Consider the following 27590-nt stretch of genomic DNA (forward strand, 5'->3'; position numbering starts at 1 on the left):
AGAAGAAAATTTCCCCAACCTTATGAAAGCGATGCCCATAAACATACAAGAGGCTTACAGAACACCAAATAGGTTAGACCACATAATAATCAAAACACTAAATCTACAGAACAAAGAAAAAAATATTAAAAGTGGCAAGGGAAAAAGGCCAAGTAACATATAAAAGTAGACCTATCAGAATCACACCAGACTTCTCAACAGAGACTATAAAAGCCAGAAGTTCCTGGGCAGATACCATGTAGCTGCTTACAGATCAGAGATTCCAACCCAGACTACTATATCCAGCAAAACTTTCAATCAACATAGATGGAGAAAACAAAATATTCCATGACATAACTAAATTTAAACAATATATACATAGCAATCCAGCCCTACAGAAGATATTAGAAGGAAAACTTTAACCCAATGAGTCAGACTTTTTTTTTCTGCAGAACATACATTTATTGAGTTTGAAAAACAAAATGGTCACAGTGTGTACATCCAAATAAATGGTGAATTAGATTACATTTAATTAAAACTTTCCCCTCCTTTTTTGGCTTTTATTTTACTTTGATATATTATTTCCACTTTTTAAAAGTTTATTTATAATTTTATAAATTACAGCTTATTCACTTTGTATCCAAGCTGTGGCCCCCTCCCTCATCTCCTCCCAATTCCACCCTCCCTCCCTCATCTCCTCCCTTGCTCCTTCCCAAGTCTGCTGATAGGGGAGGTCCTCCTCCAGTTCCCTCTGACCCTAGGCTATCAGGTCTCATCAGGACTGGCTGCATTGTTTTCCTCTGTGGCCTGGTAAGGCTACTTGTCCCTCGGGGGTGGGGGGGAGGTGCAAAGAGCCAGCCACTGAGTTCATGTCAGAGACAGCCCCTGTTCTCCTTACTAGCAAGTGCATTTGGAGACTGAGCTGCCATGGGCTACATATGTGCAGGGGTTCTAGGTTATCTCCATGAATGGTCCTTGGTTGGAGTATCAGTTTCAGAAAAGACCCGTGGACCCAGATTTTTTGGTTATTTTGTTCTCCTTGTGGAGCTCCAGACCTTTCCAGTTCTTTCTGTCTCCCACTTCTTTCATATGATTCCCTACACTCTGCCCAAAGTTTGGCTATGAGTCTCAGCATCCGTTTTAATAACCTGCCTTCGAAAGGCTTGTACTTAGCCAAACTTTGGGCAAAGCGCATGGAATTTTATAAAAAATACTGGGCCTTGGGGGCTCTGCAGAAACTGATAACCCAACCAAGGAACATGCATGGAGAGGATCTAAAACCCTTACTCAGATATAGCCCATAAACTCTGTCTCCAAGTGGGTTCCCTACTAAGGGGAGCTGGGGCTGTCTCTGACATGAACTCAATGGCAGGCTCTCTGATCACCTCCCCTGATGGATGCAGCCTTGCCAGGCCACAGAGGAAGACAATGCAGACAGTCTTGATGAGACCTGATAGCCTAGGGTCAGATGGAAGAGGAGGAGGACCTCCTCTATCAGTGGATTAGGGGAGGGGCATAGAGGGAAAAGAGGAAGGGAGGGTGGGATTGGGAGGAGATGAGGGAGGGGGCCACAGCTGGGATACAAAGTGAATAAATTGTAATACAAAATAAATGAAAAGAAAAAAAAAGGGTACAAAAGTGCAAAGGCTGCTCCTTCAGGAAGAGTTGTTCCTTTTGATGCCACTCAGGCTGTGCCAAAAGTACCATGAGCTTCATCTGGCATGTTCTGCTGCTGCACCTTATTTGAGGTTCCTTGCACCTACATGCAAATAAATCAACAATCCTAGAGTTCGGTCATGAATTGTTTGTGGGTTTCTTTTTCTATGAAACATGTTACTGCACTCCAAAGAAAAAAGAGAAGGAAAGAAAATGAAAAGGGGAGATGAGGGAAGGGAAAGATATGTTAGTGGAATGGAGAAGAAGGAAAGAGAAGATATGGGAAGAAAAGGAAGAGGAAACTGAAGGAAAGGGGGAAAAAAACAACAAAAAAATCGCATGTATGAAGGAAGAAAAAGAGATGCAAGAGGGTTATAGAATGAGAGTAAAGAAATTTTATTTCTATTGCCTCTTCTCTTTAGCCCCCATCATTAGACTATCTCTTCATTGATCCTAGTCAATCAATGCCACTAGTTTCAAAGTTGAACATTTCTGTCATTGAGTTATTTCTTCCTTGGACAGGACAGGAAATTGGGACTATGACTTCTACAACTCCAACTTCACTACATACTTGGGTATAATTAATAATACCTTCCCTTCTTTATTCCCTTCTTCTTGGTTTCTTTCTTTCCTTTGAGAAACTAAATTTCTTAATCTGAACTGTTGTTTTCCCATAGTGACATAAAAATCTCTCCAAAGTCGTTCTAGACTTCAAGTCTTCCTGGGGCGGCTTCTTCTTCTTCTTCTTCTTCTTCTTCTTCTTCTTCTTCTTCTTCTTCTTCTTCTTCTTCTTCTTCTTCTTCTTCTTCTTCTTCTTCTTCTTCTTCGCAGTTATAGAACCTCACATAATTCCAAAGAATGATAGCAGAAAAGTCATCTGTATGTATGCCATTCAAGTCATATACTTTGGGTCAGCAGTTGACACTAGCTATCCAAAGTCACTGCCAAAAGATTTATTTATTAAATACCTGCTACCTCTAGATTACAAGTCCAAGGTATGAGCACACAGAGTTTGACCCTAGCAACAGCAACACAGGGAGAACATCTTACAGAAAAAAAATAGCATTACTATTACTATGTTGATCATAAACTATGATCCACATACAGAAACTGGCTATATGCAGAAGATCTACATACACAAAATAATAAGTAGATATGGAAGTATGAAGGCTAGTTGTGGAAAAGTGGGTTAGCAAGAGTTGGAGGGATTGGTAGAGGGACACAGGAGTGACTATGATCATAGTACATTGAAAATGTATGTGAAATATCAAAAAATCAAAAGTTTAAAGAAAGTTAATTAAATGTTTGAATTTTAAAACATAATTCAAACAAGATAAAATAATAATACAAAGTTCCAATAATTCAAAACATTCTTCTGACTAGGATGTGCACAGAGCAAAAACAAACAAGCAAAAACAGTTTTTAACTTGTCCTGCAATGTGGACTGAAATATTCATACCCTACACCATGACTTTTGTTTTATGTTTCAAAAGAACTGGTTACTTTTATTCTTAAAAAATAAAAGGAAAACTTGCTGGCCTTGGTAGCACATGCTTATAATACCAACACTGGAAGACTGAGGCAAAAGAATCAAAAGTTCAAAGCCAGCATAGGCTACATAGTGAGTTTGATGCCAGCCCAGGCAACTTTGTGAGACCTTATGTCAAAAAAAACAAAACAAAAACCCTTAAAACAGGAACAAAGGATGGGATGTGCTCAATCTTCAGAGCCCCCCCCCAAAAAAAAAGAGGTTTTAAGACACAAAGAAAATGAAAACTAGACTATTAGAAACAAGTTTCATGCCAGGAGTGGTGGTGCACATCTTTAATCGCAGCACTGGGGAGGCAGAGGTAGGCAGATCTCTGTAAGTTTGAGGCCAGCCTGGTCTACAAAGAGAGTCCAGGACAGCCAGGGCTGTTACACAGAGAAAGCCTGTCACGAAACCGCCTCCTCCACCCATCCCCCTCCAAAAAAGAAAGAAACAAGTTTCACAGCTGCCTTGACTTTTTACATGTCCCTAATAACCAAATTAGTAAATCACAGATGAAACTTCTCTATAAACCTCAACTGAAATATTGCTAGGGATTCCACTTAATCTTCTTAACATTGGGTTATTCCTGGATAAACAGTGGACACACACACACAAAAAAAAAAAAAAAAACTGAAATAAACAATGTGTGTGGGACTACGTAGAGCCATTACTACACCAAATGAGCAATAGCCATGGATCATACCCACTCTGAGATTACAGCCAAATCATGATTATGGTGTTTAATCTTGGTTGTCAACTTGGCTAGCTCTAATATCAACTAGTAGGCAAGCCACTAGGCAGAGCTAAGAGGGATTTTCTCTATCAGTTCAGTTAAAACACAAAGACCCATCCTAAACGTGGTTGGTACCTTCTGCTGGCAACCTAAATAAAAAAAAAAAAAAAAAGAAAAAGAAAAAGAAAAAGCCTGTTTGCCTTCACATCATGCAAGGAAGTTCATCTAGGCTAGTAGCATTTTGCTATGGTTGCCATCATTTTTCAGTGACATGATAATTCAGTTTCTTTGGCCTTCCAATGTGGACTGAAGACAGTGGCTCCCTAGAAATAATCTAGGCCTTCAGTGCCAGACTAGAATTGCTGACTTAGCTACCCTTGTAGACTGAATAGTTACCAGGTCTTAAGCCTTTCCAGTAGATAGGGAAGCATTGTTCAACCACCTAGGGTTTATAGTGTAAGCCAATTTGGTGAATGCTCTTTTTAATATATATTCATTCTATAGGTACTGTTTTGCTAGAGAACCTAATACACTGACCAGAGCAGAACTGGACTAAAGTCCATGCTGAAGGAATTCCAACTTCTTCCACAATGCCCAGAATGTTTAGTTGGGAAAGTACCAGTCATAATCCTAAAATAATCAGGCTGGAGCAAAAGAGCAAGAAAATAAAATATATAATAGATGAGAGCTGCCAATATTGAATTCGAATAAATTGCAAAGAAGTTTTCAGAATCATTCGATTGACTCCAAAGAGTTGGTATACAGGTCTTACTACACTTCCCGTGCCTTTCTTTATGTTACTGGAAATTAACTTAGGTCCTTGCACATGCTAGGCAAGTAAGTGTGCTACCTCTGAACTACACTCCCAGCATTTTTTACTTTTTGTTTTTTCATGCATCTGTTCAGTCCCAGTTATAACCATCTGTTTGTAATCCTTCCTTCAGTAAATACTTCTTTGTTTGGAATAACACACTCTGCCTAGACTATATGTCTATAATCTATCTGCCAAGACCGTGCCTTGTCCTTTAAAAGTTATTTAAACTACCTCTCCTTGGTACCTTTGATTTTGACCCTGGGTTCCTCCACTTCCAGCACTCATTAACATACCTCCTTTCCAATAATAATCACACTTGCATTGATTTTATTGCTCACATTATTCTGTTTATAACACCTTGCAAATTCTTAATTAAATTCTTAATTGACTTTGCTCCCTGATCCCAAGTTACCTTCTAGGTGTCTCTTCAGTAATATGGTAAGTTTTCAGAGAAGAGGAACTGCTCCTCTATGTTGTAAACATGCATTGTATCTTTGTCATAAGCTAAATACACAGTGATTCAATAAAAAAAATACAGATACCAATATGCAGCATCAAATGAATGCTCAATGAAAACTAACAAATCAATTGGTTTTCTAACATTATTTCTCAATAAGCAAAAGAAAACAGCCACAGTGATATTTTAGTATACATTGTTTTAGGGTAGCATTTGCCTGCTGATAAGTGCATTTATTCATTAGTTTAATTTCTGGGGAAAACACAGTAGCTTTTTTTTTTTTTTTTTTGTCTAATCACAAGTATTTGATTTCATTGATTGTCTTGTACTTTGATCACCAGATGACGTATCTAATATCTTCCAAACATGCCTATCCATTGGTCAAATATTAAACACATGCTATATCCACGCAGGGTTTGGGATGTACAGAAACATGAATAGACTAAAGCCTACATTCTGTGGAGAAGAAGATATAAAATAAGTATATAAGGAAATGAATTAACATAACTGTTTTCAGATTAATGAGTTGGCTCATCTTAAGTATAAAACTTTAAAGAAACTTGCAGGAGAGAGCAGTCAGTGCTTGTGGTGCTGGCCTATAATCTGAGCTACTTGGGAAGCAAAGGAAAGAGAATCTTGAGTAAAAGCCTTAACTTCACTACAGAATTACTTCCATATCAGCCTGGGTAACTTGTCAGACTCCTTCTCAAAGGAGTAAAATAGGTAAAGACTAGAACTCAGTGGTAGAGTGCTCCCCTAGTGTATATAAAGTCCTACCTATGTTTCATACCCAAGAGCAAGGGCAGAAAAATAAAAACAGGAGAAAGCAAATGGTAGTTGTTAAAAACCAGGACTTCTATCTAGGCATAATAGTGTATAGCCATCCTATAATTTGAACTCAGAGACGACTGACGGCTTAGGAACATGAGTTCAAGACATTCCTGGGATCTATAACAAAAACAACAACAACAAAATAAAAATCTACAGAACTTTAAAATTAAATGGAGCTTAATTCAAATTCAGTTCTACTACCTAGTACATGCTTTTTAACAAATTATATAATTTCCCTTAGCCTAGTTGGCTCATCTTTAAGGAGATGAAAGGTCCCTCTATCCTTATGTTATTTTGAGAATCGCTTCATGAAAATGTTTATCATGGTATTGATACAGAGTAGGCAATTACAGCGTAGCAGATAGCATGGTTATGGTAATGGTAGTATACTGAAACTAGTGAATAATATTTCTAAATAATTGTGTCAAAATCAGGATTCCTTGCACAATAGTATGTGCTATGAAAAAAATACATACTTTCACTCTACACATAAAAACATAGAAAACCCTAAAAGAAAACTGGAAACAGGGGTGTACACCTTTAACCTTTAATCCCAGCATCAGGAAGCAAAGACAGGCAGATCTCTGTGAGTTCAAGGCCAGCCTGGTCTACAGACCGATTCCAGGACAGACAAGGTCACAGAGAGAAAACCTGTCTCAAAAGCACAAATTAAAAGAAAGAAAAAAAAAAAACCCTAAACGATTGTTCAACCTAAGCTCCTCCTTCTGAATGTGAAATTACTATCTTACTATCTCCACCACAAAGGCCACCATAGCTGCCTGGAGTCTGACTAATGTAGACTTCCAGTCTGAAAATTGCCCTCACTGAACCACTCAGCTCAAGGGACACACCTTGATGCAAGGTGCTTGTGTACAAAAGCTAGCTCTCTTGTTTCAGTTTGAAACTATTTTGAAGATTCTCTGTAATTCCTTATAGCAACCTCTGAATTTTTTTCCCTCCATCCCTCACAGAGGGAATCTGGTCTCCATAAACATGCTCCCTAAGGTCCAGAGAGCCTGCTTCTTGGCAAACATGAATCAAGTATGGGCGTAACACTGTCATTGAACAGGGTTAGCAAATATCTCTGTTAAGAGTCAGATAGTTAAAAAAAAAAAAAAAGAAGAAGAATACTAGGCTTTGTTGGTTCCATATGTTCTCTAGATGTCTGTTCAACTCTGCCACTATTGTGAAATAGTAGCAACAGACTATACTAAACAAATATATGTGTGTGTGTATAAACAAACAAAAAAACAAACAAATAAATAAATAAAATCTAGTAGGCAGCTTGGGATATATCTCAGTGTTATGGCACTTGCTTGTCATAAGTCAAGCCTTGAATTCCATCTGTCAATACACAAACAAGCAAACAATTAAAATTTAGTTTATATACACTGAATTTCAATTTTTAATTTCATCTAATTTTCATATACACTCTAAAATATTTTTTATTTAAGGTTTGGGGCTTTTTAAGGCATATTAAACATTAAAAATAATAAACATGCCAGGTGTAATGTGGTGGCACATACCCTTACCCAGCATGTGGGAAGCACAGGCAGGCAGATCTCTGTGTGTAAAGACCAGCCTGGTCTACATAGTGAGTTCTAAGACAGCTGGAACATAATACATAATTACACATAATAAACACAGAGTCTGACTCAAAAGAAAGAGAAGAAAAACAGAAAGAGAAAACCCATTCCTAGCTAACAAGAGTCCAAAACTGTCATAAAATCAGATTTGACCAATGGGCCATAGTTTTCCAACTCCTGAGCTGAATAAAAGATTAACGTAGTAATGCACATATGAAGCTACTGTTTTAGTAAACAAATATACAGAAACTGAAACTATAGGACCCTAAGTCTTGGATGGAGCATAAAGATGAACTTTTCTGTGGCTCCAGGTCATAAGTACATATGAAAAAAGAAAAATGAGGAGAAAAGTATTCATAATTCCTTTTGAACATTGCAGCACCATGAAAATCATATTCAGCAAAATAAAGAAAATGCTTTGATGTTCACAGTGGGGAAGGTTTCTGTTGATAAAATGCTATCTCTATTACTAAACAGAATTAAAGGATTTAAGTCATTGTCTTGTAGCTGTACCTTTTCATTCAAAAATAAAATTACCTCCAAATGTGATCGTACATGCTTATAATACCAGCACTTCTGAGATAGAAGCATAAGGACAAGAGATTCATGATTATTAGCTATGTGATGACCGCAAAGCTAGCATGAGCTAGCTGAAACTTGTTGCAAAATAATAAAAAAAATTAAACAATTGCATTTTGTTTGGTATACATTTAATATTTACAAATGAACACATCCAAATAACCTACTGATATAGAATAGAGAAAAAAGATACAAGCTTATATTTGAAAAAAATGTCAGTCCATCCAAATTTAACAACCTTCTTGTAGTCCATTTCTTTCCAGAAGAAACAACTTAGAGGAATTTATATGAATAGGAAACATGTTTAATTCCCAATCTTCAAATCGTTTGGGTTTTAGTTTGACCATAGTGTTTCCTTTTGTCCCAATATGGCTTATCTTTCAATTTCAGCACTCCTCTGATGAAATTACAGTACCTTCCTTCTCTCTGTAATCATTTTTATTTTTGCTCTGATTCTGCTGCACTTGAAACCATTCCTCATGGTTCCTCTTCCTGTATTCCCTCAGTAGGTATAGTAGTATGAGATTTATCAAACTCTCCTCCACTAGTCCTTAATTCCCTTCCACAATTCCCTCCTTCGTGTTCTCTGAATAAATGAATACAGTGCTCTTTTGGGATTGGTAGGAATGGGAAGAATTGAGAGGAATTTTCTTTATGGATTTATATTGCTATACTGAGAAATATGGAGACTAGGAGTGCTGATCTCAGATGATACCAACTGCAATAGGTGGCTAATCACTATGTCCTTGACTTTTGAAGTGTCCAGGTTCTTCTCTCTAGACACTTGAAGACTAATTTGGTCCACATTAGTCATGATGAGTTCTGATGCCAGAATCTGGGTTGGAGAACTGTCATGAAACACGGTGTCCATAATGTATTGCTTATATAACTCAACCACCTTCTGCTCTAGGTATTCATTGAGCACTGCATTGGAAATAGGCTTCTGCATTTGTAGGCTGTTTTTTTCTTTGATGCTGGTGATTTTCCAGTAGGATGAGTACTGCTGGATTGGTTTGAGGGGAAATTCAGTGGGGTGAGCGGAAATGGAATCCTCCATGGACAAAGGAATCTCAGATGACTTCAGCAAAGGACCATCTTCAAAGCTGCTCTCTGAGGGAAAATCTGCCATAACTGAGTTAATGGCCATCACCTGGCCCCCTGCAATATGTAAGTCATTGTAATTTTTGCAAATACTTTTGCAAGAAGGTGGAACCAAGTAGGTCTCCCTAATCACATCTCTGCATATGTCAACTTCAGCCAAGGTTGGACTTTCAAACACAGGGTTGGGGTTTGCCTGTAGCACTGTTCTGCTCTGTCTTCTGCTGTGCTGACTCCCTCTTGCATGCACTGATGAAATAAACTTCCCAGAGGATTTGTAGCTCACATAAAGACTTTGAACTTTTGTTTCATCCACAGAGGAATATGAAAGAGCAGCAACAGAATTTGTTGCCTTGCCCTGCTCCCCAGTGACTGGTTCATTATAAGATGCACAATTCCACTGAATGTCATTCAAGTAGGCAAGTCCACTGAGATACCCTTCTGACAGCATTCTGAAAAGAGAATTCATGAGAAATAGTGGAAGAGAAAAAGACATGAACAAATTTAAATGGCAGTTGACAAATAAAAAATAAAGAATGATGAATTCATTTACTCATTCATTCATTCACTGACCAGGCCATCACTCACTGAGTGTATCTGATGTATGCCACTCCCATGGTATATGCTGGAGATACTAAGATGAAAGGATATAACCCATCCTCCTACAGAAGAAAATTAAGTATACACAAATAATCCCAATAATTTCATACTGGGGATTATAACGGTGGTAGGCACAAAGGTAGCATAAAGAAAAAAACCCTAATATAGCCCACGGTAAAAAGGGAGAACCCAGAGAATGTGGCTTAAGGCATGTAGCATTTCAGCTTAAAGGTAAAGGGTAAATAGGAGTTAGGGCTATAGACATAAAATCATAAGAAGACACTGAGTCATGGCCTATTAACCACATAATAAAACGCTGAGAAAAATAAATGGGAAAGGTACAACAGCCTGCAATCTGATCACAAAGGCCTCCAGAGTTGGACAAAAAGAGTTATGTTGAGCCTAGAAAGGAAGTAGAGAAATTGTCATCTGGAGAGCCACGTAGCTATATTGAAGAAATATGTGGCAAATTCTACTGAAACAAGAACTGTAATGTTGCTCATAAAAAAAAAAAAATGTTCCTGGAGGCTAAATAGCAATCAGGATATAGGAGGGATTCTAAAAGTATTTGGTAAGTTGATGAAATAATTGATAAGAATTCTGAAACTAATTCATGGCTGATATATTATGAAAGATCAACGTATTCCCGTACCTTTTAAGGTTCTGTTGGATTTTTCTTTTTATCCCTCTTGCTTAGCAGAATATATCCTAGAAATGTCTACACTCAACTGACAAGTTTACCTCTACCCTAGTTATTCAAATTCTTTCCTGACAGTAGGCCTTTTCACACCTGCCCTCCCCCCTTCACTTCAATAGCAGTTGTCATTGAAGTCAGGGGTGGACAGAACAAGCCAGAAACCAGCAGCTGCTGTTTTCTAAAAAAGGAACACACTGGCATTCCTGGAATTTGAGCAACAGGCAACAGTGTGGCAATATGGGTGTCTTTGATCCCAAGGGCTGGGCTGCTAAAACAGACCTATCAATTTGACACTGAAATTGAAAAATCAGAAAGAAAGATAATTTTTTAAAGTATATTCGTTATTCTTTTCAGTTTCAGCTCCTCTTTTACTTTCAAGCAGTTTTCCAAGTGAATAAAATGTTCCTTTTAAAAATTGTACAATAATAATGTTATAAATGTCTATATTTTTTAAATTATTATCAAAGGATATTCATCAAATTCATCAATTGTTTAAATGTAGGCAAAGTTAATATGCAACATAAAGATACAAAGTTAAGTTTTCAACTAATCTGTAAATAATAATGCTTGTATTCTTCGTATAATAAAAAATAAAATAAAATGCTCACCTTAAAAAATACTTTCAAAGTACAGTTCTAACTTCAATAAAATTAGTATCCACATGAGAAGACAGTTTTTAATACATGAGAAGGTAACTATCCAAGCAACAAAGATGACAATAAAGGCCCTAATAGTGATAAAGTTTATTTCTCCATCCTAACCCCACCAGGCATGCCATTCTTCTTATAGGTCCAGAATATCATTGTGAGCCAAGGCAAAACTTCACTGTTGACTTTTGAATTTCTACATAAACTTTAGAGAAACTTGATAAAGACTGGCCTGGACAACATAGGGAGATTATAAAAAAATAAAAATATAAGTTAACAGTGAGACTCTGTCTCAAAAGAAATAAGCAAAGTAAAAGTCAAGCATGGTGGTCTACATCTGTAATCCCAGCAATTGGGAAGCTAAGGCAAGAGGATCTGGAACCTAAGCTCAACCAAGTCTCACAGCAATCAAAAAGGAAAGAGGGGAGCTGGGCACCACGGCATGTGCCTATGATTCCAGCACTGAGAGAGGCAGAAGCAGACAGATCTCTGTAAGTTCAAGGCCAGTCTGGCCCAGGACAACGAAAGCTACACAGAGAAACCCTGTCTCAAAACAAAAACAAAAAAAGAGACAAGTGAGCATAATAATAACTAAAAAATTATTTTTGAGATACTGTAACATGAGCTTTTAAACTTTATAATCTAAAATCAGAACCATTAAGAGCTTAGGGCAATCTGACAGAGGACTAATATCCAGAATATATAAAGAACTTAAGAAGTTAAACAACAAATCAAGTAACCCAATTAAAAAATGGCGTACAGAGCCAAACAGAATTCTCAATAGAAGAACAACGAATAGCAGAGAAACACTTAAAGAAATGTTCAACATCCTTAGTCATCAGGGAAATGCAAATCAAAACCACACTGAGATTTCACCTTACACCCATCATAAAGGCTAAGATCAAAACTCAAGTGACAACAGATGCTGGAGAGGGTGTAGAGAAAGAGGAACCCTACTCCATTGCTGGTGGGAATGTAAACTTGTACAACCACTTTGGAAATCAATCTGGTGCTTTCTCAGACAATCAGGAATAGTGCTACCTCAAGACCCAGCTATACCACTTCCAGGCATATATCCAAAAGATGCTCAAGTATATAACAAGGACATTTGCTCAACCATGTTCATGGAAGCTTTATTCTTAACCTCTAAGCCATTTCTCCAGCCCCGGAAGCTTTATTCTTAATAGCCAGAATCTGGAAACAACCCAGATGTCCCTCAAGGGAGGAATGGATATAGAATTTGTGGTACGTTTATACAATGTAATTCTATTCGGCAATTAAAAACAAGGAAATCATGAAATTTGCAAGCAAATGGTAGGATCTAGAAAAGATCATTCTGAGTGAAGTATCTCAAAAGAAGAAAGACATACATGGTATATACTCACCTATAAGTGGATATTAGACATATAATATAAGATAAACATACTAAAATCTGTACACCTAAGGAAGCTAATCAAGAAGGAGGACCCTGGGTTAAGATGATCAATCCTCACTCAGAAAGACAAATGAGACAGAAGAGGGAGAAAACAGGGAATAGGACAGCAGCCTATCACAGAGGGCCTCTGAAAGACTCCACCCAGCAGAGTATCAAAACATATCCTGAGATTCATAGCCAAACTTTAGGCAGAGTACAGAGAATCTTATGAAAGAAGGGGGAGATAGAAAAACCTGGAGGGAACAGGAGTTCCACAAGGAGAGCAACAGAGCCAAAAAATCTGGGCCCAAGGGTCTTTTCTGAGACTGATTCTCCAAACAAGGACCATGCATGGAGATAACTCCTGCACAGAAATAGCCCATGGCAGTTCAATGTCCAAGAGGGTTTCCTAATAATAGGAACAGGGACCGTCTCTGACATGTACTCATGGGCTGGCTCTTTGATCATCTCCACCTGAGGGGGAGCAGTCTTACCAGTCCACAGAGGAAGACAAAGAAGCCAGTCCTAACCTGATAGACTAGGGTCCAATGGAAGGGGAGGAGGACCTCCCCTAATCATTGGACTGTGGGAGGGGCATAGGAGAAGAAGAGGGAGGGAGAGTGGGATTGGGAGGGGACAGGAAAGGGGCTACAGCTGGGATACAATGTGAATAAACTGTAATCAATAAAAATAAAATAAAATTTTTAAAAAAAGCTTAGGGCATAATATTTATAGGTCAACAATATTAATTCAGTACCAAACTGCCTTGTCCAGCAAGGAGCCAGGGAAAAACCTTACTGGAGTGCCTAAGGAATAGAGAGAAGACAAACACAGAGACACACAATAGAAAAGTTGGGATCAAGTGGACTGGGCTGTTTCATGGAGAAACAATAGCACTTCCGGGGCTCAATGTATTTATTATTGTGCTAGCTGGTCTTACGTCAACTTGACACACAAACTACAGTTATCTGAATGGAAAGAACCTCAATTGAAAAATGTCTCCATAAGATCTACTGTAATTAATTACTTTTTAATTAATGATTAATATGATATTGTCGAGCCTATTGTGGGTGGGCCTATCCCTGGGCTGGTGGTCCTAGGTTCTATAAGTTAGCAGGTTAAGCAAGCCATGAGAAGCAAGCCAATAAGCACCACTCCTCCATGGCCTCTGCATCACCTTCTGCCTCCAGGATTCTTCCATGTTTGAGTTCCTATCTTCAATTTCTTTTGGTGATAAACAGCAATGTAGATGTGCAAACTGAATAAACCCTTTAGTCCCCAACTTGCTTTCCGGTCATGGTTTTTGGTCACAGCAATAGAAACCCTAACTAAGACAAATATATAGAGTTGAACAGAGAGTTGGCATTATTACATACAGCTGAACAAGGGGGGTGAGTCATTCCATACAGATAAAGAAGAAGGTGGTATTTATAGCTGGACCAAAGAGACAAATTTAGCTAATCTCAGTAGGAGGAATTTGTACAAAAGAAATGCCTTTAGGCTATAAATACCTAAAGAAAGAAAGCTATGATAGACATTGTCTGCACACACTATCAATACCCACAATTGGATGCCCAAGGAAGGCTTTGCCATTTCCTTCTGAATCTATGGCTATGGTCCTTGACATGGCTGTGCCCATGTCAACAACACAGATTCTCTCAGGACTTCACTCACTCAGGACTTCCTCTGTTCCCTACACCCTAGCTCCCAAGGAGAAAGTGAGGAAACAGGAACTCTCAGGAAATTCTCTCATGCCTAGCAAGATGCAAATGAGACAGGTATGTGATTCACATAGACAAACACACCTGAGGCTGCCTTATCAAGTCCCCTTATAAACTGAAAAGATTAAAAGCCCACCTAAATATCTGAAGCATGACTATAATTGGTATAGAAAAATTGCAGACATAACTTACAAAGAGCATGAATCAGGGGTAAGGTGAGAAGTTGCTGTGGCTATAAGTGGAATTACACTGTGAAATCAAAGATATTCTCCTCATATACCTATTCCTAACTGATCCTCTAGTTGTATATATGAGCATTTGGAACTTAGAGGCAACCCCTGGGAAGAGGGAGCCACTGAGGTAGACCTGATAGGAGAAGGAGAAGGAATAAAAGAGGCATACTGCACGGATGCTAGAGGCTGATGCAACTGTAAACCTTTATTACAATAGAACATCATGTGACTATTCCAACAATAGAAAAAAAAACAAGGAAATAAACACCTGTTTACGTCAAAACACCAGTTACAATAAACATAGTCTACCAAGATGACCAATAATTAACTGGTTTTTATTATTATTATCATCATCATCACCATCATCATCATCAATATATCATATTATCATTGTTACAGATGATGATACCTCCAAAGGCTGGGTAGAAAAACTAGTTTGACCTGATGACACAAGGACTTGTGTCTGGATCCTAGCACCCACATAATAATGCTGTGAGATGAAGACAAACTGGGCTACATGATTAGTTCCAGGACAACCTGGGTTACAGAATGAGATTATGACTCTAGAATAAAACTAACTAAATAAAAAATTCCAGTGATTCCTCCAGCTTGAGAAGCTTGTACTCACTCCTTAAGTATATGAGTTTTCAATTCCTTATCTTGTCCTGTCTCTGAACTCTCTCTTTGATGGTGATAAAGACCTGAAAAGACAGGTAAAGATCTCAGTTTGTTCCCTTTGAAACATCCCTAGTCTTCAACATCTGCAACATTGTGAAGTGATTAAAGGAACCTTGACTGACAAAGAGTACTTCCTACATATTAGGAAACTATGAGCCCAAATTTGGGAGAAAGTAGAAAGTACTGCTATCCAAGTAAGATAGCAGAACAGGTGTGTGAATGTGTGTGTGTGTGTGTCTACCTCCCAAATCGTTGCCAGTAACCCTACAGGGGATTGATATCCAGTATACCTAACAAATTCAAAACAAAGCAAACATAAGAATAACTAATAATCATTAATAAATGTGCAAGTGAAAGGAGCAGAGAGTTACCAAAAGAAGGACAAGTTTAGCCATCATGGACATGCAAATTAAAACTGCTTTGAGATCCCATAACACCCTAAAGCAGAATGGCTATTATGAAATTAACAAACAACAAATACTATCAAGGATTTGGGAAAACTCTTAGACACTGCTGATACGTACCTGTGAAGGTCAATATTGATGGTCAATTTCACAGTATCTTGAATTACTTAGAAGACAAACTTCTGAGCATGTGTGTTTGTTTAAATTAAGTTTGTTTCTGGGAACACCTTTGGGGGATTATTTAGATTAGGGTAACTGAGATAGGAAGACCCATATTAACTGTGTCACCTTGCATGGGCTGGAATTCTACAGTAAATACAAAAGGAAAGAAAAAGCTAGGCACTAAATATCCATAATTCTCTGTATCCTAACTGCAGACAAAATGAGACCAGCTGCTGCCTGCTGCTCTCCTCCTACAACTGCCATGACTTCCCTACCATGATGTACTAAAACCTTGATCTGTGAGCCAAAATACTGGGTACTGGGGCACAGAGCTCTACCCTCAAACCTACAGAAGCCTGGGACCCACAGGATCTGCCTCCAGATACTACTACAAAGCACAACCTGTCGCCCTTGCTAAACTGACCAAATCTTGGGGCTGCCTGGTTCTTCACGAGGTCTGCATCCCGGAAACACAGTATAAGAGCAGCAACAGCTCACTAAATTCAGAGCAAGAAACCCAGTGGCAGGGCAGCTGTCTCCAGGACTTCTCATGAGAGGAGAGTCCCTGGACTCCAAAACAAGCCCAGTTACCCCACAGGACCATACACCTAAGGAGAGTTGTGGCAATTCCCTGAGAAGCACCGGCCATATGGTGACCATATCAAAAAAGCTGAAGAAGCCTCCTTCAGGAGCAACCATCTTCTTGCAAAGGTGATTTCCCCCACCCCGGGATTCCAGCAGGGACCAGAAACTAACAGCCAACACATGAGACAGAAAGGTGAGTAGAGACCAGCATAAAAGCACAATAAACAAAAGCCAAAGCAATAAGACATCTCCAGAATCCAGTTATCCAGGGGCAAGTAGTCCTGGATACCCTAACATAAGTGAAATTCAAGAAAATGACCTTAAATACATGCTTACAAAGAGGATAATGGAAGAAACGAATAAAATGCTTAAGGAAATAGAGGAAGATAAAGTCAAACAGATTATGGTCATCCGTAAAGAAATACAGAAATAAAAAGCCAAACAGTTTGTGGCCATTAGAGAGGAAATGATTAAATCACTGAAAGAAATAAAAGAAATAGAGGAAAGTTCAAAGAAACAGGTGAAGGGATTGAAGGAAAAGCAGGAAAATACAACCAGACAAGTGACGGAAATCAACAAAATGGTTTAAGATCTGAAGATAGAAATGGAAAAATTAAAGAAAACACAAACAAAGGAAATCATGGAGATGGAGAACATTGGGAAGAAAACAGGAGCTACAGAGGTAAGCATAACCAACAGACTATAAGAGGTGGAAGAAAGAATCTCAGGTGTTGAAGAGACGGTGGAAAAAATCGATGTATCCATCAAAGAAAATGTTAAATCTAAAAAAGTTCTGACACAAATGATCCCAGAAATCCAAGGCAACATGAAAAGACAAAACCTAAGAATAATAGGAATAGAGGAAAAAGATTTCTGTCTCCAAGGCCCAGAAAATAGTTTCAGCAAAATCACAGAATATTTCAAAGAGAGGCCTATAAGCATACAAGAGGCTTACAGAACACCTAATAAATTAGACCAGAAAAGAAATTCCTCCCTCCACAAAATAATCAAAATAGTAAGTATACAGAACAAAGAAAAAATACTAAAAGCTGCAAGGGAAAAAAGCCAAGTAACATATAATGGCAAACCCATTAGAATCACACCTGACTTCTCAACAGAGACTATGAAAGCCAGAAGGGCTTGGATGAATGTCATGCAGACCCTAAGAGAACACAGATGTCTGCCAGGTTACTATACCAGACAAAACTCTCAATCATCATAGATGGAGAAAACAAGATATTCCACTACAAAAACAAATTTAAACAGTATCTACCCACAAATCCAGCCTTACAGAAGATACTAGAAGAGAAAACACAACCCAAGAAAGCTAACTACATCCAGGAAAACACAGGAAATAAATAATCTCACTACAGCAAAAGTAAAAGTACTCAAACACACTATCACAACCAACATCAAATAAAAGGATCTAACAGACACTGGTCATTAATCTCTCTCAGCATCAATGGACTCAACTCTCCAATAAAAAGACACAGACTAACAGAATGGATGTATAAACAAGGCCCAACATTCTGTTGCATACAAGAAACATACCTAAGTCACAAAGATAGACATTACCTGAGGGTAAAAGGTTGGAAAACGGTTTTCCAAGCAAATGGACCCAAGAAGCAAGAAGGAATATCCATTCTAGTATCTAATAAAATAGACTTTCAACCAAAATTAATCAAAAGAGATGGGGAAGGTCACTTTATACTCATGAAAGGAAAATTCCATCATGAAGACATCACAATTCTGAACATCTATGCCCCAAATACAAAGCCACCCATATTTGTAAAAGAAACATTAATAGTAAAACATTTATGAAAAACACTGATGATCTCCATGTCTTCACAATAATGGAGGAAGGCCTAGAATTTTGTTATTTGTCAGTGTCATGATTTTGGTAAGTAAGGTCTCTATCAGTTTAACTGAGCATGGTACAATCCCAGCATTTGGGAGGCTGAGGCAAGAAAATCATAGAATTTAAAACCAGCCTCTACTATGGGCTAAGGCTGTCAACAACAAAAACAAAAACCCTGCCATTCTTGTATATGAAGTGCAGATTAGTAAAGTGACAAAACAGAATATTCATCCTAGTGTCTAAGGATAGATTTACCCCTGACCAAAGGGAGTAAATCCATTAAGATAGACAAGGCTGAATGTATTCCACTTAAACTCAGGTAATGTTAAGCTAAGCACTTTTAATTTAAAAAAATCATAAATCTAAAATTCTCCAATGATTGGATGTTTTTGAATGCCAACGTGACACCATAAATGAACAAATAATTTCATGAGATAATCTAAGTTCAGGACCAAAAAAGAATATTGCATAAAGTTGCCTTCAGTGGGGACTCATCTTTCTCAGCGCAGACCTAACTGCCTGGGGTCTACAGCCGCTGAGGTGGAGCTCCAAGCCCTTTAGCAGAAGGCAAACCAACCCTACAGAAGATACTAGAAGGAAAACTCCAATCCAACGAAAACAAATTCACCCAAGAAAACAGTGCATACAGATAACATCCCAACAAAAATGAAAAGAAAACAAGCAATGAAACAGGGTTAGATCATCGACTCCATTACAAAAGGAACTAACATGCATTGGTCACTATTATCTATCAATATCAATGGACTCAACTCACCAATAAAAAGACACAGGCTAACAGAATGGTTACGGAAACAGGATCCAACATTCTGTTGCATCCAAGAAACACACCTATGCAACAAAGATAAACACTACCTCAGAGTAAAGGGCTGGAAAACTGTTTTTCAAGCAAATGGTTCCAGAAAACAAGCTGGAGTAGCCATCCTAATATCTAATAAAATAGACTTTCAACCCAAGTTAATCAAAAAAGATAAGGAGGGCCACTATATTCTCATCAAAGGAAAAATCCACCAAGAGGACATCACAATCTTGAATATCTATGCCCCAAATACAAGAGCACCGACATTCGTAAATGAAACATTATTAAAGCTTAAATCATACATTGATCCTAATACCTTAATAGTGGGAGACTTCAACACTCCACTCTCAACAAGGGACAGATCAACTAGACAGACACCAAATAGGGAAATAAAAGCATTCACAGAATCCCTAAATCAAGTGGACCTAATAGACATCTACAGATCGTTTCACCCAAACTCAAAAGAGTACACCTTCTTTTCAGCACTGCATGGAACCTTCTCCAAAATAGACCATATAGTGGGTCACAAAGCAAGCCTCAACAGATACAAAAGGATTGAAATAATCCCTTATATACTATCTGACCACCATGGACTAAAGCTAGACATCAACAACAACAGAAACAACAAAAAGCCGACACACACATGGAAACTGAACAACTTACTACTCAATGACAGCTGGGTTAAGGAAGAAATAAAGAAAGAAATTAAAGACTTCCTAGAATTCAATGAAAATGAAGGCACAACATACCCAAATTTATGGGACACGTTGAAAGCAGTGCTCAGAGGAAAATTTATAGCACTAAATGCCTGCAAGAAGAAAGTCGTAACATCACATACAAACAACTTAATGGCCCAACTGAAAAACCTAGAAAAAAAAGAAGCAGATACACCCAAGAGGAGCAGACGGCTGGAAATAATCAAACTAAGGGCTGAAATCAATCGATTAGAAACAAATAAAACTATCCAAAGAATCAATGAAACAAAAAGCTGGTTCTTTGAGAAAATCAACAAGATAGACAAATCCTTAGCCAAACTAACTAAAAAGCAGAGAGAAACTTATCCAAATCAGCAAAGTCAGAAATGAAAATGGGGACATAACCACAGACACTGAGGAAATCCAAACAATTATTAGGTCATACTACAAAAGCCTATATGCCACAAAATTTGAAAATCTAAATGAAATGGATAATTTTCTTGAAAGATTCCATCTACCAAAACTAAGTCAAGATCAGGTAGAAATACTGAATAGCCCTATAACTCCCAAGGAAATTGAAGCAGTCATTAACAGTCTCCCCTCCAAAAAAGCCCTGGACCAGATGGCTTCAGCGCAGAATTCTACAAGACCTTCAAAGAAGTGCTAACTCCAATTCTCCTCAAGCTATTCCACAAAATAGAAATAGAAGGAACACTACCAAACTCATTCTATGAAGCCACAGTCACCTTGATACCTAAACCACACAAAGATCCAACAAAAAAAAGAGAACTTCAGGCCTATCTCTCTTATGAACATTGATGCAAAAATACTCAATAAAATACTTCCAAACTGAACCCAAGAACATATCAAAGATATCATCCACCATGACCAAGTAGGCTTCATCCCAGTCATGCAAGGGTGGTTCAACATACGGAAATCCATCGATGTAATCCACCACATAAACAAACTGAAGGAGAAAAACCACATGATCATCTCCTTAGATGCCGAAAAAGCATTTGACAAAATCCATCACCCATTCATGTTTAAAGTCTTGGAGAGAGCAGGGATACAAGGCACATACCTAAAGATAGTAAAGGCAATATACAGCAAGCCTATGGCTAACATCAAACTCAATGAAGAGAAACTTAAATCAATCCCACTGAAATCAGGGACAAGACAAGGCTGCCCACTCTCTCCATACCTCTTCAACATAGTACTTGAAGTCCTAGCCAGAGCAATAAGACAACTAAAGGAGATCAAGGGGATACAAATTGGAAAGGAAGAGGTCAAAGTGTCACTATTTGCAGATGATATGATAGTATACATGAGCGACCCCAAAAATTCAACCAAAGAACTCCTTCAGCTGATAAACACCTTCAGCAAATTGGCAGGATACAAAATCAACTCAAAAAAATCAGAAGCCCTCCTGTATACCAGAGACAAAAAGGCTGAGAAAGAAATTAGGGAAACAAAACCCTTCACAATAGCCACTAATAACATAAAGTACCTTGGTGTGACTCTAACCAAGCAAGTGAAAGACCTGTTTGAGAAAAACTTCAAGTCTCTGAAGAAAGAAATCGAAGAAGATATCAGAAGATGGAAAGATCTCCCGTGCTCATGGATTGGTAGGATTAACATTGTGAAAATGGCCATCCTGCCAAAAGCAATCTACAGATTCAATGCAATTCCCATCAAAATACCAACTCAATTCTTTACAGACCTTGAAAAAAAGATTCTCAGCTTCATATGAAGAAACAAAAAACCCAGAATCTCCAAAACGATCCTGTACGACAACAGATCATCTGGAGGTATCTCCATCCCTGATCTCAAGCTGTACTACAGGGCAACAGTAATAAAAACTGCATGGTATTGGCATAGAAACAGAAAGGAGGATCAATGGAACCGCATAGAAGACCCAGAAATAAACCCACACACCTATGAATACTCAATATTTGACAAAGAAGCCAAATCCATTCAATGGAAAAAAGACAGCATCTTCAACAAATGGTGCTGGACCAACTCGATGTCTACATGCAGAAAAATGAAAATAGATCCATATTTATCACCCTGCACAAAACTAAAGTCAAAGTGGATCAAGGACCTCAACATAAAACCAGATACTCTAAATCAATTGGAAAAAAAAGTGGGGAACAGCCTAGAACTCATTGGCACAGGAGACAACTTCCTGAACAGAACACCAACAGCACAGGCTCTAAGAGCAACAATCAATAAATGGGACCTCATAAAACTGAAAAGCTTCTGTAAAGCAAAGGACACCGTCATCAAAACAAAACGACTGCCTACAGATTGGGAAAGAATCTTCACTAACCCTTTATCTGACAGAGGACTAATATCCAGTATATACAAAGAACTAAAGAAGCTGAAAAGCAGCAAACCAAGTAATCCAGTTAAAAAAATGGGGAACAGAGTTAAACAGAGAATTATTCACAATACAGGAATATCGAATGGCAGAGAAACACTTAAAGAAATGCTCATCCTAATTAGCCATCAGGAAAATGCAAATCAAAACGACCCTGAGATATCACCTTACACCCATCAGAATGGCCAAGATGAAAAATTCAAGTGACAACACATGCTGGAGAGGTTGTGGAGAAAGGGGAACCCTCCTCCACTGCTGGTGGGAATGTAAACTGGTACAACCACTCTGGAAAGCTATCTGGCGCTTTCTAAGAAAATTAGGAATAGTGCTTCCTCAAGACCCAGCTATACCACTGCTAGGTATATACCCAAAGTTTGCTCAAGTACACAAAAGGGATACTTGCTTAACCATGTTTATAGCAGCTTTATTTGTAATAGCCAGAACCTGGAAACAACCTAGATGTCCATCAACAGAAGAATGGGTACAGAAATTGTGGTATTTCTACACAATGGAATAAAAAAGGAGGAAATCATGAAATTTGCAGGCAAATGGTGGGATCTAGAAAAGATCATTCTGAGTGAAATATCCCAGAAGGAGAAAGACAAACACGGTATATATTCACTTATATAGACCTATAAGATATAATAAACATAATGAAATCTGTACACCTAAAAAAGATAATCAATTGAGCGGACATGGGGTAAGATGATCAATCCTCGTTTAGAAAGACAGATGGGATGTGCATTTAACGTATGACAGGAGTCTACTGAGGGCATCTGAAAGACTCTAAGTAGCAGTGTTTTCAAAGCAAAGACTCATGACCAAACCTTTGGCAGAGTATAGGGAATCATAAGAAAGAAGGGGAGTTAGTCTGATATGGAAAGGATAGGAGCTTCACAAGGACCAATATATCTGGGCACAGGGTCTTTTCTGAGACTGACATTCAACCAAGGACCATATATGGATATAACCTAGAACCTCCACTCAGATGTAGCCTGTGGTAGCTCAGTAACCAATTGGTTTCCCAAAGTGAGGGGAATAAGGACTACTTCTAACAGGAAATCAATGACTGGTTCTTTGGCCTCCCCACCCCCCAAGGGAGGAGCAGTCCTGTTAGGCCACAGAGGAGGGCTTTGCAGCCAGTCCTGAAGATACCTGATAAAACAAGATCAGATGAATGGGGAGAAGGTCCCCCCCACATCAGTGGACTTGGAAAGGGGCACGGTGGAGTTGAGGGAGGGAGGGAGGGACTGGGAGGGAATGAGGGATCGGGACACTGCTGGGATACAGAGTTAATAAAATGTAACTGATAAGAAAAAAATAAAATTCAAAAAAAAGTTGCCTTCAGTGTTAGTGTGTATGTACAAAGGCATATATAATACACAAAATTTTTTATTTCCCAAAATATATAATTGTATATATGCAAATATTTCAAAATCTTTAACAAAAAACACTGATCCCAAGCATTTAAAATTTAGGACTCCCAACCTGACATGCAGAAAAAATTATTCAGAGTGTGGTGAAATCTGTGACATTCATCAGTAAAGTGCAAGATGAGCATCAGCAAGATGAGAAATTGTGCTTAAAGCTGCAAACTAGTAGTGCTCAATTCATTCTCCACCTTAACAGGAGCTAAACGTGAGATTGCAGATAGGTGAGACAAGGAATAAATACAAGTGACCAAGAACCAAGCATGGTAAAGCACTCTCATAATTCCTAGCATTTGGAAAGTAAAGGTAGGTGGACCAAGAACTAAAGGCCAATTTTGGTTATATAGCAAATGTGGAGCCAGCCTGGACTACATGATTCTGCCTTAAAACCAAAACCAAAACCAAATAAAATGAATAAAACCTCTCAGGTGTGGAAATGAAGATGAAAGAAGAGCTCAGAATAACTTTGGAACCAGGTTTGATGTCTCAGTCTTATAATCACAGAGCAGGAGGAAGATTGAAGCAAGGGCATTACTGTGGGTTTGAGGCCTGCTTGGTTACATAGTAAAAACTAGCCTTAATAACATAAATAACACCTCTATGGCACTAGCATTTTCTGAAATGTAGAGGAGGGAGGACACACAGGTTTAGCTACACTCCTCTTGAGCCTATAAGAGATGGGATATCTGAGTACAAATATCTGTGGATAGGGAATGCCCCATGGGATTAAGTATGTCTGTAAGCCTAGCACTTGAGAGATAAAGACAGGAGGAGGCCAGGTTGGTTCATATGCCATGATGCAGGCCAGCCTTGGCTTCATTGAGAGACTATGTCTGAAAAGACAGAGCAAGAGACAGAAACAGAAAGAGGGAACTTGAGTCCACCAGAGAACAAGTAACTTAGAGTTAATAATAAAATCAAATTCCAAGTATAGGGGGCCTGAGAAACTTTCTAGTATTTATAATAATGCCCTAAAATGCACACAACATTACCTTGTCACATATCTTTGTAAAGACCGCAGAAGTACCGTTTTAGTTTCAGATATTAAATTAAGCAACTTTGGAACAATGTATCCAAAATCACCAGGCACTCAGATACTATAGGTCAGAAAACAATTTTACACAGAATCTGATGTTTCTGAAAACTGACAGCAGAGGGCAGTAGAAAGCATGACACAGAGTTTTCTGAAAGAGTTAAGCTGTGCAGCCAAACACTGCACAAAAATTACAAACAAAAAATATACAAATATAATTTATTTGAGCTGCACTTTACAGCCCAAGCCTATACCAGTCCTTTGGAAAGTAACACAGGAATATAGCTGTGAATTTGTGGCCAATTTGGGCTACATAGCATGATCCTGTCCAAAAAGGGAATGCTGACAGGGGGTGGGGGAGACAGTTCATTGGGGAATGTAAAGCATTTGCTGCCAGACCTGATGACCTCTGTTTCATTTCCAGAACCCACTTGATAGAAGGTGAGACCCAAATTTGTCAAGTTATCCTCTGAGCTCCACACAGGTGCCATGATATGCACATACATAAATAACTAAATGCAACTTAGGGTTTTGTTTTGGTTGGTTGTTTGGTTGGTTTTGGTTTGGTTTGATTTGGGTTGGCTTGGGTTGAGTTGGGTTTGGTTTTTTATTTTTCAGGACAGAGTTTCTCTGTGTAGCCTTGGCTGCTGTTCTGGACTCACTTTGTAGACCAGGCTGGCCTTGAACTCACAGAGATCGACCTGCCTCTGCCTCCCTGAGTTCTGGAATCACAGGCACCCCCCAGTTCTCATAGCCATTAACTTAGTTTAATTTTTTTTAATCTAGTTGTAACCACAATTTAATGCACTACTAGAATGAATACAGCGTTATGTATAGAATTCTAAAAATCACAAAACAGACAGAGGAAAGTTTCCTGGGACTATTTTAATTTATTTCTAGCATTTTTCTTAATAATTTTATTGCCTATGAAATTTTTAAAAAGCTATCACTATATCTCAAAGGCATGCTTAATTTTATTTGAAGCACTGAACCTAATGTATTAATTTGTTTATATACCTTTATTGCTTGAAATTTCATTTCTCATTTTAGAGAATCCCTCCCTTTCCCCTCTCTCTGTCCCTCTCTTCCTCTCCCTCTTTTTCCCCTCTCCCTCTCCCTCCTTCCTCTCTTTCTCTGTGTCTGTCTGTCTGTATGTTTAGAGTCTATGAACAGTTAACTGTGAAAAAAAAAAGATGCCCAAGGAATCTGCTGATTAGATGTTCTAGACCAATTTAACCTACATTAATCATTATCAGAAAATGGCATACCAAAATTAAACCTGGTGTGCAAATTCACAAGCTAGAAGTATGGGATAAAGTGCAGTACTTTTTTCAATCATTTACTTGGATTTCTGAGAAAACATCAATATAAATTCTTCTTTCTAGATCAGTGTGTGTGTGTGTGTGTGTGTGTAATGTTGTTATAATTTGTGTATATAGACATACATTTGACTTATATCCTAACAACGTAAAGACAAAATAAAAAAGAAAACCTAGTGATTGTACATGTCTAATCCCAGCACTAAGGAACCAGAGGCAGGAGGATCACAAGTTTAAGGCCATATTTTTACAAATTCTAAGGCAGCTAGGGTTGCATAACTAGAAACTTTCTAAACTTCAAAAGTAAAACAGAGCAAAGAGAACTAAAAAGAAAGGACTTTGTAAAGGGGATATCTAAAAATGCCTGTTAAGGATAGTAAATATTTAAGGTATTATAGGTCATAAAGTATGTTGCAACTCTGCCAGCATGGAAGAAAAATAGACACAGAAAACATGCAAACAAATTGTTATGGCTGTGTTCCAATTAAATTATTTATTAAAACAGAATCCTGGGCTGTGTCTTGCTTAACCTTGACCTTAATCAAGCCTCCTCCTATAGACCTATAGAGTGTAGTAGCTTATTCCCAACATTTGAAACGATGAAGCAGGAGGATTGATTACTTCAAGGTCAGTCTAGGCTAGGCTATGGTGAGTTTCAGAGTGCTTCAGAGTAAGACCTTGTCTTAAAAATACAAAGCAAGAAAGAAACCAAAAGGGTATGTCTTTATGGGACATACTCTAACCCTATGCACTGGGAGTTTGGGGCTGGTAATCATGAGTTCAGAACCAGCATGAACGATATAGAGAGACATGGTCTCAAAAAAGAAAAAGAATAAAGAAAGAAAAAAAAAAAAGAAAGAAAAGAACAAAGGAGAAGGAGGCAGCGGAAGAAGATGAAACAAAAGAAAGAAAGAAAGAAAGAAAGAAAGAAAGAAAGAAAGAAGGAAGGAAGGAAGGAAGGAAGGAAGGAAGGAAGGAAGGAAGGAGAGAGAGAGAGAAAGAGAGATAGAAAGAGAGAAAGAGAGAAAAAAAGAAAGAAAGAAAGAAAGAAAGAAAGAAAGAAAGAAAGAAAGAAAAAGAAGAGAAAAGAAAGAAAAGAAGGGGAAAAGAAAAATGCAGATAGAGTAAATTGGATTGGATAGGACATCATGGTAGCAACTTTGCTTTGGCTGTGTTCTATATATTACTCCTAAACTTCCAAGAGTATAAAATATTAAATATTATAGCTGCCAAATGAGAAAACTAACAAGGTGAGAGATATGAATATTGAAATGCCCTATTAGGGAAAAAGGATGGTGGTCAGCAGGAATGGTGGGGAAATCCATGAGCGTTATGTGGAGGATATCATCAAAATTTATAATATACATATATGACACATATATAGAGAGAGATTATATAGTTAGTATAGTATACATTAATAAAAATTTATAAAAAGAAAACTGACCTTCCTAATATCATACAGCTACTGCTGTCTACTGAAAGCAAGGTTGAAGTCCAAGTTCATAAACTTCAAAGTCTGTGTTTAGAACATATTGTTCTTCTACATAGATGAAAGCAGTTTATATCACACAGTAATGATACCAAGCACTTTTGTTCTTCCAAGAAACTGGCATCATCCCTGACTTTAGTTAATAACAACAGCACTTGCCAAGT

The 27590-nt window shown here is 38.1% G+C and overlaps 1 protein-coding gene across 6 annotated transcripts in view; it reads right to left on the bottom strand.

The window, feature by feature from the left end:
- Tasl (TLR adaptor interacting with endolysosomal SLC15A4) overlaps positions 1-27590 on the bottom strand; it is a 203450-nt gene that overhangs the window by 33931 nt on the left and 141929 nt on the right. For 5 of the 6 annotated variants that reach the window (XM_060376701.1, XM_060376703.1, XM_060376700.1 and 2 more), the window contains one exon: positions 8281-9716. The exons of the other annotated variant lie outside the window; for it this stretch is intronic. In XM_060376701.1, the coding sequence (XP_060232684.1) occupies positions 8819-9715 (897 nt within the window). In that variant the 5' untranslated portion in view covers position 9716 and the 3' untranslated portion in view covers positions 8281-8818. Of the gene's footprint in view, positions 1-8280; positions 9717-27590 lie in introns of those variants that run through there. 6 annotated transcript variants of the gene reach the window in all.

This window comes from Meriones unguiculatus (assembly GCF_030254825.1).
Source record: "Meriones unguiculatus strain TT.TT164.6M chromosome X unlocalized genomic scaffold, Bangor_MerUng_6.1 ChrX_unordered_Scaffold_30, whole genome shotgun sequence".
NCBI lineage: Eukaryota > Metazoa > Chordata > Mammalia > Rodentia > Muridae > Meriones > Meriones unguiculatus.